This window comes from Stegodyphus dumicola, chromosome 6 (assembly GCF_044657685.1).
Source record: "Stegodyphus dumicola isolate Sdum_Otavi_A_Nest chromosome 6, ASM4465768v1".
Lineage (NCBI taxonomy): Eukaryota > Metazoa > Arthropoda > Arachnida > Araneae > Eresidae > Stegodyphus > Stegodyphus dumicola.
The window spans coordinates 224,901,579-224,918,715 of NC_140773.1; the positions used below are offsets into that span (position 1 = coordinate 224,901,579).

The following is a 17,137-nucleotide window of genomic DNA, read 5'->3' on the forward strand; positions in this document are numbered from 1 at the left end:
TAGTAATAAGCTACCCCATTTTCAGTTGCTAAATTCAAGTGGTGACATGTGTAACTCACAATTTGCAAATTTGAATATATATATATATATATAGAAACAATAAAATTTTCAAAATACCTGAAAATTGTAACTACATGATACGAATGAAGTAAATAATAATGCTTGTTAAAGAATGACAATTAAGTTTTGCTCAGTATCATAAATTATGCAGACGAAAGAGAAACCTACCTCCAAATGCCAACTTCCACAGCTTCTGTTATAAGGCTTTTCAAATCTGCACCAACATAACCTGGAGTACGATGAGCAAGCCAATGAAAGTCAAAATCAGGAGAAAGTTTTAATTTCTTGCACAGTACTTGCAAAATTCTAGAATTTTTATTAATATCATTATATAAATTAAATAAATACATAAGCTTTGCGGTTAAAAATAGTAATGCCTTTAAAGAATGATAATTCCAAAATAGAATGCAATAAATCTCTCATTAACAGCCTTGAATTTGGCAGATGCGACATAATAATACATCAGTAAGATGTGGAAGTATTAAAGCATCACAGCTTTCAAATTCAAAGAAAGAAAGCCAAGTATCCAAAACAAGTTTAGGAACACACTCTCTTAACACATATATAAAATATAATGCTAAGACTACATTCCAAGAAGAAAATACAATCAATCTTTATAATTAGCTGATGATGTACCTAAGAAAAATTTTGACACCTTTATGAACAATACCAATAACAAGAAATTTCTAAAAGACGCTCTATAAATAATAAATATATACACATAAATTCTCATACCTTACATTTCAATCATTTAGTTTGAACAGATGACCTTCTCATTAACCCACAAGTGTGCGCGCTGGGTCCAATGGACTCGCCCAATTAAAAAAATTTTTCTGAAAACGCCCGTATTTTACTCAGGTGATTGTGGTTCAGTGTAGTCTCCTTCAAGATCATCCCCTTTATGTTTTCGAAGTCTTTTGCCGGAAATTTGATTCAAAATTTTGTTTTGATCGGATCGGGTCTTTCAGTTCCTGCATGGCTATTCGCATTGCTGGAACGTTCATGAAAAGTTCGTCATATTTGTTTTGTTACATCTTCGAACACATCATTTAATTCTGTTTCATCTTTACAATCATTATTACTATGATCCATAAATAGATAATTATCTTCTTTTTCATCTAGACTGTTTGATATACTGCACTTTTTACTTCCTTGTACGAAGTAAAAAGGAAGTATTGTAATCGCGAAAAGTTTCAAGCAGCATATTTCAACGAAAATATCCATTTTGACAACTTTCAAATGCAATTTAATGATGTTTTTGCGTGATATCTGTACGTAAGGACAAAATAAAATGCTCTTTTCCTCCAAAAAAATTATAAAACTGCTTTAAAATTAATTCTGAAGAGAATTTTTCGTGGCGTCTGTACGAACGTATGTATGTACGTACGTATCTCGCATAACTCAAAAACGAGTAGCCTCAGAACGTTGAAATTTTGTATATAGGACTACTATAACATGTAGATGTGCACCTCGTATTTTGGTTGCAATCGGCTGCGCCAAACGTATATAAATATATTTATATATATATCCACTCTGTTACCCGGCTCAGTGATCTCAGTTTCTCTACTCTTATATGTCTGTAAATTGTACATTTTTTGCTTTAAAAATGATTGAATTATGTTGTTCTTATCTTCCAGTTAAGGTTTTTATGCCTTTAGTAAATCTGTATGCAATATTTTTAGAATTATCAACAATTTTAAAGTTGTTTAAGTGCTGCTAAACCTAGTAATTTTTTTGATGGCGGCCATTGCTTGTTTACAATTGAAACAGCAGAGTAGTGGATTTGTTGCCAATCTAGATAAACGCAGCTTCGCAACAACAAAAATAACGCCTTCATTTATTATTGTGAATTAAATCATGCTTAATCCTTTCTGAAATTTTTTCGAGGAAATAAGTGTTTAAGATTTACTTCGTAATTTTTAATACAGATATTTTGAGTTTTTATGTATTTTTGCCTTGTCACGAAGTGAGAACTGAATTAATTGAATGAGAAATACTCAATCATCTGTGAAAAACTGTTCCTTTTTTGTTTTGTTTGCTTAATTTCTTTTATACATCGTTCTAGCTATATTAAAGTATTTGAATAGAACATGTGGCAATGATTAGATAATTCTTTAAATGATATAAATTTTGTGCATTCTGAGTTATAACATGAACGAAATATAATACTGTTTAGTGAATCTAGCGCCAAAGTGTCGCTATTGTAAACAAATAGAGTGAATTTCAAAGAAGGAAAAATGCGTATAATTTAATATTTCGTACAAGGAAGTCCTGTGGCGTATACATCAGATTTTTTAACCCGCGAGCACATACGCTGGGTCCAAATGGACCCACCTGATTAAAAAAACCTTTCTGAAAACATCCCCATTTTTCCCAAATGGTTGTAATTCAGTGTAGTCTCCTCCAAGGCTTCCTTTTTATGTTTTCGAAGTTTTTAGCTGGAAATTTTATTCAAAGTTTTCTTTTAATCGGGTCTTTCAGACCCAATGTGCCTATTCACATTGGTGTAAGGTAGTTCATTTGGGGCAGCACAGAAAACTCCAAACATGCCGCATAATTTATCCTCCAAGGAAGAAATGTTACGTTTGCAAAAATTATTTGATGTATCAACTGTTGAAGGCTCCATTGAAGAAACTGATGATGAAAGTTATAATGGATTTTTTAGTTCCCATGACACTGATTCAGAAATTGAGATGCATTCTGAGAACGAAAATGAGAATGACATTTATTGCTTTATTGGAAAAGACAAAAAAATGCAATGGTAAAAAGAAAGTCTAAAGCTGACGTTAGAACTTCTGCTCATAATATTGTTACTTAATTGCCTAGAAACTTCGTTAAAATAAAATACAAACGGACTCCAAATGAATCGTGGGAACTTTTACTAAGTGAACAAATGTTGCTGATATTACATAGAGTTATACAAATTAGTTACATTATTACATATATTATATATATTACATTATTACACATAGTTATACAAATATTTATATTGCATCTATTTCCGACAGCTTTCAAAGAGAGAGAGAGATGCTCATCATACAATTGAAATTCTTGCTTTTATAGGTCTTTTATATTTTTGTGCTATAAGTCATCTCATGTAAATGTGAGGGATCTGGGGGCAATAGACGGAACCGACTTGCAAATTTTTCACAAAACTATGTCCTACAAACAAATTCTTTTTTTTTAATCAAGGATGACATAGGAACTTGCATCGTCAAGAAAGAATCAGACAGACTTGCACCTATAAGAGAGTTTTTCGAAGATTTTGTGAAAAACTGCCAGAAATATTACACTGTCGGTGAGTTCATAACACTTGATGAAAAACTTGAAACTTTCCTAGGAAGGTGTCCTTTCAAGCAGTATATTCCTAATAAACCTTAATAATAATTCCTTAATAACCTGAATAATATAATCAATTCCTAATAAATTCTATATTAATATAATACGTTTTTTTATTCCTTTAAACAATTTCATTTCATAAAAGATATTATAGAAATTAATATTAAATTTTAATTTTTTAATCTGCATATTTTTTATGTTTAATCACAAAATTTTGGCATAAATGTAACACTTTTACCTGTAGAGTAACAGTTTTTTCTTCAAAAAACACGAGCCGGGTCTTCTGGACACAGGGCACACGCTCGTAACTCCGAAGAGAGCGCGCGCTCCCGGGTTAAAAAATAAATTCCAAAATATCAAGAAAGTAAAGGCCAAATTTTCAGATTTAAGAAAGAGAAAAAAATTTCCGTTCTAACAAATAAATAATTAATAGGTATATTTTTGTACATCTGCATATGAATACGCAGATGATTAAAAATTTAACAAATTCATAATTTGTAATGTGCCTTATATTATAATTTATAATAAGTGCATGGAAATAAGATGCTTATATAACATCCTATTAAAAAATTAAATTCATACTCCAGTTTATACTAGAAAAAAGCACTGTCTTTAACCCTCTGAGTGGCACAAGAATTTAAATGTCATAAAGACCTTTATTTATTGGCGGAATTTGTATAATTGCTTAGTCTCCAGTTTCATAAACTTACGTTCATTAAGAGTTATATTGTTAAAGAAAGTTGGTTTATGTTTGGTTTATTGAGATAACGGTAAAGCACACTAGGGCTATCTGCCTAAGGGAAGGAAGGACTTTCTAAGGGAAACTGGTTCTTATACACGTTACACATGAGGAAAACCACGAAAACGCCCATACAGCCACCCCATTTGCAGGATTTGAACCTCAGACAGAACTAAAAGTGTTCAGCGACTTAACCGCGTTGCCGCTGGTTGGCATCTTATTTTCATCTTATTCCATAAGAAAGAAATATCTAAATTACAGTACAAAGTCTTTAATTTGGACGTCCATAATCAGGACCTCAAAGCTACAAACTTTCTGCGCATGCGCATAATGTTGGCTTTAGTTTTTCCTTCTGCAAATTTTGATCGGAGGTCAATCGGCAGTAAGCTAATGTGGTTGCCGCTGGCTGGCCGATGACGGCAAGATCGGCGGGTTGGCCGAATATTATATGTGCGCTGGTATCGGCGAATGTCTTGTTATTATGAGTTAGCATAATGCAAGTATTCTTTCACTCAAATTATTTTAAATGTAAAGGCTACAGTGTTAGCTTATTTTATTTTAATTTACGGAATAAAGCATGAATTTTATTTAGATTAGTCTTAGTTTTATTTAAGAGAAGCAAAATATGCTTTGCCTTTGTCGCCACTGCCAACAGGGTTATGGGCCCAGCGCCAACAGCTAATCAATCATCCAGTTCAACTCAGCATTGAAGGAATGTAGGTGAAGAGGGCCATTATCCACGAAAAGAATCTGACCTGTCTTAGAAGTTTGTTCAACTTGTTGTGCTCACACTTAATTGAAGATGTCATTACTACCTGAAGGTTTTGAGCTGTTAAACCATGACAACTGGGATCGATGGAAAGTCGATATGATAATGCTGTTACTGGATAGAAACTGTGAGCTTCATAGAGGACAAAGAAGAAGAATTAGATAAAAGTGCAACAAGGCGTGAAAAGCAAGAATTCGCGTTGAGAGAGAATAGAGCCTTCTCTACATTATATTATGGAATTAAAACTGAGTTCAGACCGCTGATACAAGAATGTTCAAGTGGTAAAGAAGCATGGGAACTTCTACAGAAGCAATTTGAACTCAAAACAAGAGCAAGGATAATTCAGTTACTGGATTAATTTTTTAGTATTAGATATACCCCAAATGAAGAAATAGGATTATTCATCACAAGGATAAGAAAGACTGCTGGTTGGCTGAAGTTGGCTGAAGCTGGACACAACTTGGCAGATTTTTTTTAAAGGATTTCAGGCAATAAGGAGATTACCCCAGGAATACTCCGGCATTGTACAGTTGATCTATAGGTGGAAAAATGAAGATTTTACGCTGGAAAGAATTGCTGAAGAACTGGTAAGGGAAGAAAGCCGACTTTGCCAGGTAGATGCCGATTTAGAAGACAGCAAGGTAAGCATGTTTAATACTATTAGTTCAAATGCAGGGAAAGATAGAGTTGAAAATAAAACTAAATCTAAGAAAAAAATGGGGAATATGAGAATAGGACCTTGTTTCAGATGTCATAAATTTGGACACTTAATTGCTCAATGTAAAGAAAATGTAAGTAAAAATCAGAAGTTTAAAATAGATGATAAAAATGGACAGTTTAAAGATAAAGAATTAATGTTAGTAGAAAATTATGTAACAACTACAGATAAAGGAGGTAACACAGATAAATTTAATTGGGTTGCAGATACTGCAGCTACAACTCATTTCTGTAATAACAGAAATTTAATTACAAATTTTGAAGAAATAAACAATATATGTATGTCTTTAGCTTTTAGGAAATCATGAAAGTAAAGGGTGCCGTCAAATCTGCAGTAAAAGTAGGCAATCAAATAAATTGGATTGAGTTAGATAATGTGTTATATAATCCAAATCTAAGAAGAAATTTACTATCGAGAGCAAGGTTAGAAAAGGCAGGTGCTCATTTTGTGATTTCAAAAGGAAAGATGTGGATATACTTTAATAATTGGGATAGATTATGCTACACTAAACGATATGACGGACTTTATCACATAAAACCATTTAGATATACAACAGATAAAAAGGAAGCTGATTACGGTACAGAAATTGGAAAGTTAAATAAAGTAGACGATGTGATGCTATGGCATTGGAGATTTAGCCACATAAATTTTGATTACATTAAGAATGCTAGTAAGAATCAAAGCGTGAAAGGGTTACCAGAAATTGAAAAACCAATGGAGAGGTGTGAACCATGTATTATTGCTAAATCTAGTAGAATAACTTTTAAAACTGTTTCGAAGAGATCGGATAAACCATTGCAGTTGATTTATTTAGACGTTTGTGGCCCACTACCAGTTTCATCTAAGGGTGGGAGTAAATATTTCCTCGCTATTGTGGATGACTATGGTAGATTAGTAACAGGGTATTGTATGAAAAATAAAAATGAATCGTTCTACAACTTTAAGAATTATCATAGGCAAATGGAAAGACTGACGAATGCAAAATTAATAAGTATACGCATTGATAACGGTGAGGAATTCTGTAACAGGCAATTCGAAGGGTACTTAGCCGAAAATGGAATTACTGTTGAACGCACAAATGCGTACACCCCAGAAGAGAACGGTGTGTGTGAATGTTTTAACCAAATGGCATTAGACGCAGTTAAAGCTATGCTTAATGATGGTAAAATGGGAAAAGAATGGTGGGCAGAAGCTCTTGGCTGTTTCGTACACACGTGGAACAGAGTATGTCATAAAAGCAACCAAACCCCTTATGAAATGTTCCTAAATAGAAAACCCAGTGTTGTTTATTTTAAAATATTTGGTTATAAAGTCTATGTTGGCGTGCCAAGACAGATTAAAAATAAATTACAAATGAGGTGTAAAGAAGGAATCATGGTAGGATATGCGAAGGAAACTAGGGGTTATAGGACATGGCTACCGGAAGAACACAGATTAATAGAAACCTGTAATCTGAAGTTCGATGAAAAACTGAATGCAGCAAATGGCATCCCGGACCAGAAATCAAAAACTAAGTTTAAAAGACTAGAGTAATTTGAGCTATTAGCAGAATCAGATGAAGAACAGGAAACTTCTAGAGAAGAAATAAAGTTGTCAGATGACAAATCTACTCCGATAGAAGTATCAGACTTAAACTGGCAAAGAAAAGCAATTAAAAGGCCAGACGGAACACGTACAGACATATATTATCATGTAGAGCAAAAAGACACCCGTTTTAGATCCTATAATGATATTGAAAAGTATTGTGATGCAAGAAATATTAAATTTGAAATATATAAGTTTGATTTTAATGGAAAAACGAATACTCGGGGAAAGTTAATTTTGTAGAACAGGAGACTAGCTCCGTGTCAGAAGAGGCAAATTCCATAGAAATTGTTATCCCACAAAATTTTAAAGAAGCACAAAAATCAGTAAATGCTGAGGAATGGGATAAGGCAATGAAAGAAGAAATTCACACAATGAAAATAAGAAAAGTTTGGGAATTAGTTGAAAAGCCAGAAAATAAAACTATGCTAGGAAACAAATGGGTCTATATGCTAAAAAGAAATGAAAAGAATGAAGTGGTTAGATACAAAGCACATTTAGTAGCACAATGATTCAGGCAGAAAAGAGGTGAAGATTTTGATGATGTTTACAGTCTTGTAGTAAATTTTTCACTCATAAGAATATTTTTCACTATACTGGTATGTTTATATGGATGGACTAATTGTCAGTTAGATGTAAAGAATGCATATTTATATGCAAACCTAAATGAAAAAATATATATGACCCGACCAGAGGGATTTATTGAAGAGGAAAATAAAGTGTGTTTATTACACAAGGCCATTTATGGTCTACATCAAAGCGGCCGTGAATGGTTTTGTGAATTTGAAAATATTTTAAAAAATCTACATTTTAAGAAAATACAATGGTGTAATTGTGTTTATAAGAGTTCAAATGTAATTCTCTTGTTATATGTAGATGATATTGTGATTTTTTAGTAAAGATCAATATAGTATAGATAAAGTAATTTCACAGCTGACTAAGATTTTTTATCTTAAAGTATTAGGCAAAACTAAAATGTTACTTGGAATTGAATTCTTAGAGAATGAGAATGGGGGTTTTTATACATTAGCAAATATATCGAAGAAATTTTTGAAAAATTTAAACATTTCCAGATACCAATAACTTCACTTCCCATAGCTAAAGGCACTATTCTTACAAAATTAGATTGTCCATCTGCAAGCGCAGAAATTGTGGAAATGCATACATTACCCTATAGAAATCTGTTGTGATGTTTAGTTTTTGTAGCTAACAGGACAAGGCCTGATATTACATATGCAGTGAATATCTTATCACAATTTCAGGAGAATCCTGGAATTAGGCATTGGGAAGTACTGTTAAAATTGCTTGGTTATCTCAATAGTACTAAATTATATAAGTTAAACTTATCAAAGATTAAACATCTAAATTTATATTGTTATTCAGATGCTGATTATGCAAGTAATAGGGATGACCACGTGTCCATGGGAGGATTTATATTATATTTAGATGAAGTACCAGTAAGCTGGAAAACTGTTAAACAAAAATGTGTAAGTTTATCAACCATGGAAGTGTGCTGCCTTATCAGAGGCAGCGAAGGAATTAATGTGGACAAAAAATATCTTATAAGATGAAATTTTTAAGTTTAATTTAAGAGAATGTAAACTATTTTGTGATAACAAGTCTACCATTGATTTTTCTAGATCGCCAATAGAAAATCACCGAACTACGCTCATAGACATAAAATATCACTTTATTAGAAGACTGGTAAATAATGGAGTGTTTGACCTTGAATTTATCACCAGTAAATTAAGCACCACGTACTTATTTACAAAAGCGGCAACTGCTGTTAATTTAAGGAAGTTTTGTTTAGATGTTTTCAGTTTTTAAACACAATAAGTGTTTTCGTATAATAGAATTGAACTATGAACTTCTGTAAATTCTGTGTAAGTTTTATTTTGTCTTTACATAAGGAAAAGAGGGCCGTTTGTCGGCTTTAGTTTTTCCTTATGCAAACTTTGATCGGATGTGAATCGGCAGTAAGCTAACGTGGTTGCCGTTGATTGGCAGATGATGTCAAGATCGGCGAGTTGACTGAATATTATATGTACGCCTGTATCGGAGAATGTCTTGTTATTATGAGTTAGCATAATGCAAGTATTCTTTCACTCAAATTATTTTAAATGTAAAGGCTACAGTGTTAGCTTATTTTATTTTAATTTACGGAATAAAGCATGAATTTTATTTAGAATAGTCTTAGTTTTATTTAAGGGAAGCAAAATATGCTTTGCCTTTATCCCCACTGCCAACACATAATACCTTTATGCATGTGCATATGCGTTTATGCATGCACATAAAACGTTTATGCATGTGTATTTAATGTATAACGGATGGGATAAGCTAGGCTAAAATTATCTAATTTATCTATTTCAGTTAATGTTGCAGATTGCGTTGTTCCTTAATTTTCTAATTGGATCCAGCTTATTTTTTGCAGACTCTTAGAGCAATTTTATATAAAGTAAGCTTGAACTTTCGATTATGCCAAAAAGAGTTTCCGATTCTGGAGCCGCCAAAGGATCTACAAAGTGAAAGCATGTTTCAATGTCCATCAAACAAAAAGTGGAATTGCTGCAAAAAATGGATAAAGCCATGAAGAAAGTGACAGAGAGGTTAGTGAAAACGAAAAAATTTCGATTGACAAGTTAGTCGGTATTCTCGGCACAGCAATTACAGGACTTGAACAGTGGAACTTTGTAACTGAACAAGAAATTACGTCTATTTGTAGAATTAAAGAGAAAGTATTAGCACATAAAACAAAGCAACTTAAACAACTTACATTAAAAGAAATGTTTAATAAAGTAAACAAATAAATATTAAGCTTTTTTTTTGTAAGTTTTGATACCCTTTAGATCATAATTGCTCTTTATTTCATAAATTACGGTTTCATATTTTTAATTTTATAATTTCTGCATGCCATCTTACCAGATTTAAATTGATGATCTATAATCCAGAATCGCCGAAGTCCCGACGAGTCTGGATTAAAGACTTTGTACTGTATAAGCTAATATATGGCAAGTAAAAAAAAAAAAAAAAAAAAAAAAAAAAAAAAAAAAAATCTGATGACCACATTAAGCTGGTTATGATGCTCATAATGTTAAAACCATTTTATAAAATGCTAGTTTAAGTCATATGATTTATAATAATAGCATTTTTCTATTCATTGTTTTTATTCAGCAAAGAAATATTATTTCATCCAAGTTTAGTGTCAATACTTTACTAGATTAATTTACCAATTAGTAGCTTAATTTATTTTAATTCTTAACATGAATATCTCTGCGATGGATAAAATGTCTTACGTATCTTATTTTTGTACATGCCTTTTTTCATAAATTAGATATATTTTTTCTTACTTTAAATAAGTACCAAACTTCATTAGTTTTCTAAAATTCAGATCATAAACTATGGATGGAATATTCAAATCCTGAAGTAGCAAAAATTCTGAAAAATTTAAAACGTTACTTTCTTTATCATTCAAATCTTTACTTTAAAAAAAAAAAAATAAATAAAAATAAATAAATAAATAAATAAATAAAATAAAATAAAATAAATTAACTATTTAATTTAGAACTTTGTAAAAACAGTTTTATTGAACAAAAGAAGGCATTTAGCGATCTGGATCACCAGCGCACCTTATAGAGAACAAATTCTTATTTTTCTAGAGAGACAACAATCTTCCATGTTTAATGTTTATTTATGTTAATTCTTGAAATACTCCTTCTTTTGATTTAAAATGTTACTAGAAAAATGTAAAAAATTTGAATTATTACTAACATACTTTTTGTTAAATTACATTCAAGGAATGAACTTTGATATTCAAAAGTTTAACTATACACTTCATTTATTAAATTTCAGTTACATCTTCTTAATAAACATATTTGTACTTTTAAAAACAGTATTCTTAAATTTGTTTCTAATTTAATGCAGATTTCAAGGTTTGCTTTCATACAAAAAAAAAAAAAAAAAAAAAAAAAAAAAAAAAAAAAAAAAAACTTTTAAATATTAAATAAAAGTTTTTCTTTACGAAAATCTAAGAGGTTCAGGATTTAAAAGATTTTTTTTAATTGGATTATAAAAAATATTTTAAAATCTGTACATTCAGTTGTAATTAATATCATGAAAGGAGAAACATTTAGTTAAAGTATTTTATTCAACAAGAATCATAAATATACTCACTGATATCTAGCTTTTTCATCAGGCATTCCTATAGCTAGTTCTCGATCAAAACGACCTCCTCTTCTAAGAGCAGGATCAATTGAATCTGGTCTATTTGTAGCACCAATGACCATCACATGAGAAGTAATGTCTTTCTCATTCAGTTCTAATAATTCAGAATAAGTACTATTATTAATATGCAAGTCACAATAGAAATAAAGATTAATAGTATTCACCTAATTTTGATACTATTAGAACAAGTGTGGTAGTTAATAGGCTTTACCAATTCTTAATTTCTTCAAATCTTTTACAAATTTGTAAAAATGAAACAAATCATACTAAAAAAGTTCAATGAAAATTTGGCCAAAAATTGCAAATTAATTTTTTGCCTTAACTAGCTAAATTTTACATCAATTTTTAACAGCAAACGTATTTCTCTCATATGCTGTTGTGGCAGCTCATCAAATTTGTTAGCTGCACTGGCTGGTATGGCAGTTAGAAGGGGCCAATAGCTAGAACAGCTAGCCTGAAACTCTTTATAAAATTTATCTGTATATACATTATCTCCCCCCCCCCTTGTTGACATAATCATGGGCACTGCCAGTACAGCAACCTGAATAATGTTCGATGATGAAACATTAAATGACCAATGTGTTCTGCCATAACAAATGATAAAAACTTAACCATAAGTGTTTGGCCATTAAGAGACATTACACTGGTTATACAAAGATTCTGTTTATTACTGTTTTATTTCAGCCTCCAAAATTTCTATCTTATACATCTTGCATTCAAATTAAAATAGTCGGCAATGTACTACCAAGTAAGACCGAGTGACTGGAAGTTGGCTTTGCCTCTCACAGATGGATTCTAATAAATTAAAACAATTTTCCCATATCTTCTTGCGGTTTAATGGCTAACAGATTTAGCTGGTTATTTAATTCTTTCAGTGAATAAGCCAAGCTCAGTTCATCAAAGCTGTTTTGGCTCTTCATGCCACAAATGAATTAGGCTTGTTTTGTGCTTAATTGGGAACAAACAAGCCTATGTCATTGTTAATTTAATTTTTATGGAGAACAATGAAACAGACTCGTGCTTTCTTAAATACTCCCAGCTTTAATTGTGGAAAACCGAGCTGATTTCCCATTTTAAAATCGCAGGCAGACCTTTAATGATTCTTGTAATGAAAATTAACCCAACTAATAATCTATTTTAGAAGTTTGGTTTGGTTTATGATGGCATTCAAGCATTTTTTTCGTCAATTTTTTTATTGTTCTAATAATTCTGATGATGATATGATTATTTATTCTCAACATGATTCAGGACCCGACTAATAATCTGAAGATATTATGATACTGATAAATTACATTATACAGAATTATTAAAATTATTTTATATATTTGATTATATTATACAAAGTTATGATTCTTCAGATGAAGGTACTAACGATTTTTCATATGCTGCTAGACAAAGGTGCTAATTTTTTTCTCAATTCCAACAGGATGACATCTCTTGAAAGACTATTTCTATTTACAAAGTACATACAGTGTCGAGTACATATTACAAAGTATATGAGCATCAAGTATATATTGTCAACAGTACACTGTAATAAATGTGATGCTGCGATATGCATAATTCCTTGCTTTAAAATTAACTATATGACAAATTAATTTTAAACTGTTATTATAATAATTTAAAAGGCTAATATATAATTTGTGTAATTATTTAATATTTAAAGAATACTATGCTTTCAAGTTTATGTAAACTATATGTTAAATATATTAAATAATTATTAAAAGTATTAAGTCCCAGTTATCTGGACGTCCATTATCCGGAATGATCTATAATCTAGACCTCAAAGCCACAAACTTAATGTGTGTTTAATGTGTGCGTAAAGCATTTACCCCTGTGTGCTTCCGATAGAAAGTAACAGAGAGGTTATTGGAAACAAAAAAATTTCGATTGACAAGTTAGTCGGTATTCTCGACACAGCAATTACAGGACTTGAAGAGTGGAACTTTGTAACTGAACAAGAAATTATGTCTGTTTATAGAATTAAAGAGAAAGTATTAGCACAAAAAACGAATCAACTTAAACAACATACATTGAAAGAAATGTTTAATAAGGTAAACAAATAAATATTAAGCTTTTTTCTTTTTGGAAATTTTGGTACCCTTTAGATCATAATTGCTCTTTATTTCATAAATTATGGTTTCATATTTTTAATTGTATAATCTATAATCCGATTGATGATCTATAATCCGGAAAAACCCCTAATCCGGAATCACCGAAGTCCTAATGAGTCCGGATTATGGACTTTGTACTGTATACAGTCAAAAGTCGTTAATTCGGACACCCATAATCCGGAATGATCTATAATCCGGACCTCAAAGCTAAAAACTTTCTGCGCATGCGCTGCATTGACACATGCGCATAGGCGTTTACGTGTGCGCATAAGACCTTTACGCGCACGCGCATATGTGTGTGCACAAGTGCAGAATACATTTTCGCGTGCGCATTTAATGTATAACGGACGGTGCAAGCTAAAATTATATAATTATTTATTTCAGTTAATGTTGATGATTGCGTTGTTCCTTAATCTTCGAATTGAATGCGGCTTATTATTTTTTGCAGACTGTAAGAGCAATTTTATAAAAGTAAACTTGAACTTTCGATTATGTCAATTTCCGATTCTGGAGCTCCCAAAGGATCTACAAAACGAAAGTATGTCTCGATGTCCGTCAAAAAAAAAGTGGAATTGCTGCAAAAAATGGATAAAGACATGAAGAAGGTGACAGAGAGGTTAGTGAAAACGAAAAAATTTCAATTGACAAGTTAGTCGGTATTCTTGGCACAGCAATTACGGGACTTGTAACTGAACAAGAAATCATGTCTGTTTATAGAATTAAAGAGAAAGTATTATCACATAAAACGAAACAACTTACATTGAAAGAAATGTTTAATAAAGTAAACAAATAAATATTAAGCTTCTTTTTTTGTAAATTTTGATACCCTTTAGATCATAATTGTTCTTTATTTCATAAATTACGGTTTAATATTTTGAATTTTAGAATTTGTGCATGCCATCTTACGAGATTTAAACTGATGATCTATAATTCAGAAAAATCGATAATCCGGAATCGCCGAAGTCCCGACGAGTCCGGATTAACAACTTTTGACTGTAGTATTAACTACAATCAAGAAATTAAATTTTTATTGAATGTGATATAAAATAATGCAATGTGAAGTGGTAACAGGATGAAGTTACAATTAAAGAAGAAAGAAATCTCCTTATTTAAAATTCTCAAATAATGCATTAAAAAAATTTGTTTCACAGAGTGAAGATCACATCAGATAATTTGCCTTGTAATGAAGCAGTACACACATGTGAGTCCTTGAGAAAGTGAGCTATGAGCAATCACTTGAAGGGTTAATAATCCCATTCCTAGTAAAGGCATTGTTTATTTCCAAGGCTTCCTCACTCTCAAATGCCTCTCTTCTACACTAAATAATTTATTTTTTTAACTTTTTCAGCTATTTATAAGATCTTAAGTCTTAAAATTTTCCCTCATTTCTGTGATTTCTTTAATCAAAAGAAATTAACCTATCATAGTACAGACAAATACTAGTCACAATTGAGTAGTTGTCAGTTGAAAATGCAATGTGGTAAATGGCATGGCCTCAGAAAAAAACATTCTCAGATAATGTAACTATCACATTAATGCTCAGAAAATTTGCAATTAATAAACCCATACATATACATAACATTATAGTCAAAAGTAATAGACATTTAATTTAGAGCTGCAATATTTTTTAAATTGGTGAAGAAAAAATTAAGAAGTTGTAATTTGAAGTATTAAACATGAGGCTGAAATATACACAATAATAAAAACTATCAAAGAACAGTAGCTCGTTTCTAAATAAGCATTCGGGGGGAGGGATTAAATATATTTTTTACATTACTTAAACTATTTAAGTAAAAGATTATTTACCTTCTCCAAAATTCTAAACAAATATGCCTAATCACTTATACCAGTGGAAAAATAACTTTAATATTCTCCATACAGCAAAACATGTCCTTTCATTTTAACAAAATAACTAATCAGCCAATATTGTCTAAGATAATGGCAAAGCATGTGAGGGCTGTCTGGCTTACGGGATGGATATCTTTATAGAGGAATTTTTAAGGGAAACTAGCATATTCCATTATATGGGAAACAACCCTCCCTCCCCCCCCAAAAAAATTTCATTCATCCATTCTATTTGTCAAGTTTTAAGTTCAGTACAGAACTATCAGCATTCAGATATTTACCACTTGGCTACCAGTGGACTCTCGAATACTGTTCAGCTATGGATAATGAGATTCTTATAGACAGACAGACAGAAAGAAGTACAGGAGGCACCAAAACATCGCCATGGGCAAAACTGGTATCGCCCCACTGCACTAACCATCTAAAGAAGTGTACCCTGACCGGGCACGCTAACACCATGCTCGGGAATTAGTTTACATTGCAGCAAGCAGCATTCATAATACACTGTTATATATTAATGGTGCATAATTTGCATTGCAGACAATATTGTCTCAGATATACTTTACGGTCTCAGATATACTACATGGGTACTTTGCAGTTGGATGGATAGATACAATAATTAAAATGGATAATTACAATAAATTATTTACAGATGTATATACATATTTCTTTTGTGTTTCGGTTTGGAGCTTTGTTGGTGGGGGGGGCAGTGTTTATAGTATGTGGTTCGTTGATTGTTTGGTTTTTTTGTTACACGATTCACAGTTTATAAGTTATCATTCATAGTGCAGTTCATAATACAGCATACATGAATTCATTTCATGGTACATAGTGTTGAGTACGTAGTACTGGTGCATCTGTCACACATTGCACAGTATGAAGTAGTTCATAGTTCGTGGTATGAGAAAAGTTACGGTTGTCTCAATAAATGGATATATTTAAGTGTGTTTTCTAAAGGCACTCCTGTATAGTATGAGGGTGAGAGTGGATATTCTTATTGTTGCGTCTTATGAACTTAGAGGATTATTTGGGGCTGTAAGCTATGGATGACACAGGTCCAGTCCTTGGCAGTGTAAGAAATCAATAATATTTTTGATGTTTTGGAAAACTTTATGGTGCTTAATAATGAATCTTCTAAATTCTATTCCAGTGTCGGTGGGATGGCGAATGTAATGGGCTGACGTTAGCGGACACTGAAACATGTAATGTTCAGGGTCTTCGCATTCCCCTCATATGCATCTATCCGACGTAGCCATATTGCGATCATAAAAATACTTGGGGAAGGGACCGTGACCCGAGATGTACTGGGTGAGGAAGTAGGTTGAAATTGTGGTATTTTCATCAGCCTTGGGTAGTAGTTCGAATGTACGTTGTCCTTGTGGTCCTTGTTCCCATTGACGTTGCCACTTTTCATTCGCCATTTGTTTTAGTTTGTATTTTAATGCTGATTTAGGCCATGGGGTATTAATTTGAGACCCTGTTTGTTCTAGAGCTGTGTGTTTTGCTAGATAATCGGCCCTTTCATTGCCTTCACAGGCGTTGTGCCCTCTGGTCCACGACAGGCAAATTACTTGTGCTTATGATGTCTTGAATTTGCCGGGCTATAGGAGAATTTGTGTGCTGTTGTTTGATGGCATGTATGGAAGACTGACTGTCAGTAATTACGTGGATGGTATCCGTATTTAAGTCATTAAGTTGCATAATACTGATTAGTATGGCTATGAGCTCTGCTTGATATATGCTATTTTACG

The 17,137-nt window shown here is 32.0% G+C and overlaps 1 protein-coding gene across 1 annotated transcript in view; it reads right to left on the reverse strand.

Moving 5' to 3' along the window:
* Positions 1-17,137, reverse strand: part of LOC118196220 (nuclear valosin-containing protein-like) — a 93,727-nt gene that overhangs the window by 43,143 nt on the left and 33,447 nt on the right. The window contains exons 7-8 of the mRNA XM_035367643.2: positions 11,380-11,524; positions 229-366 (exon numbers count right to left, since the gene is read on the reverse strand). Coding sequence (XP_035223534.1) covers positions 229-366; positions 11,380-11,524 — 283 coding nt within the window. The remainder of the gene's footprint in view (positions 1-228; positions 367-11,379; positions 11,525-17,137) is intronic.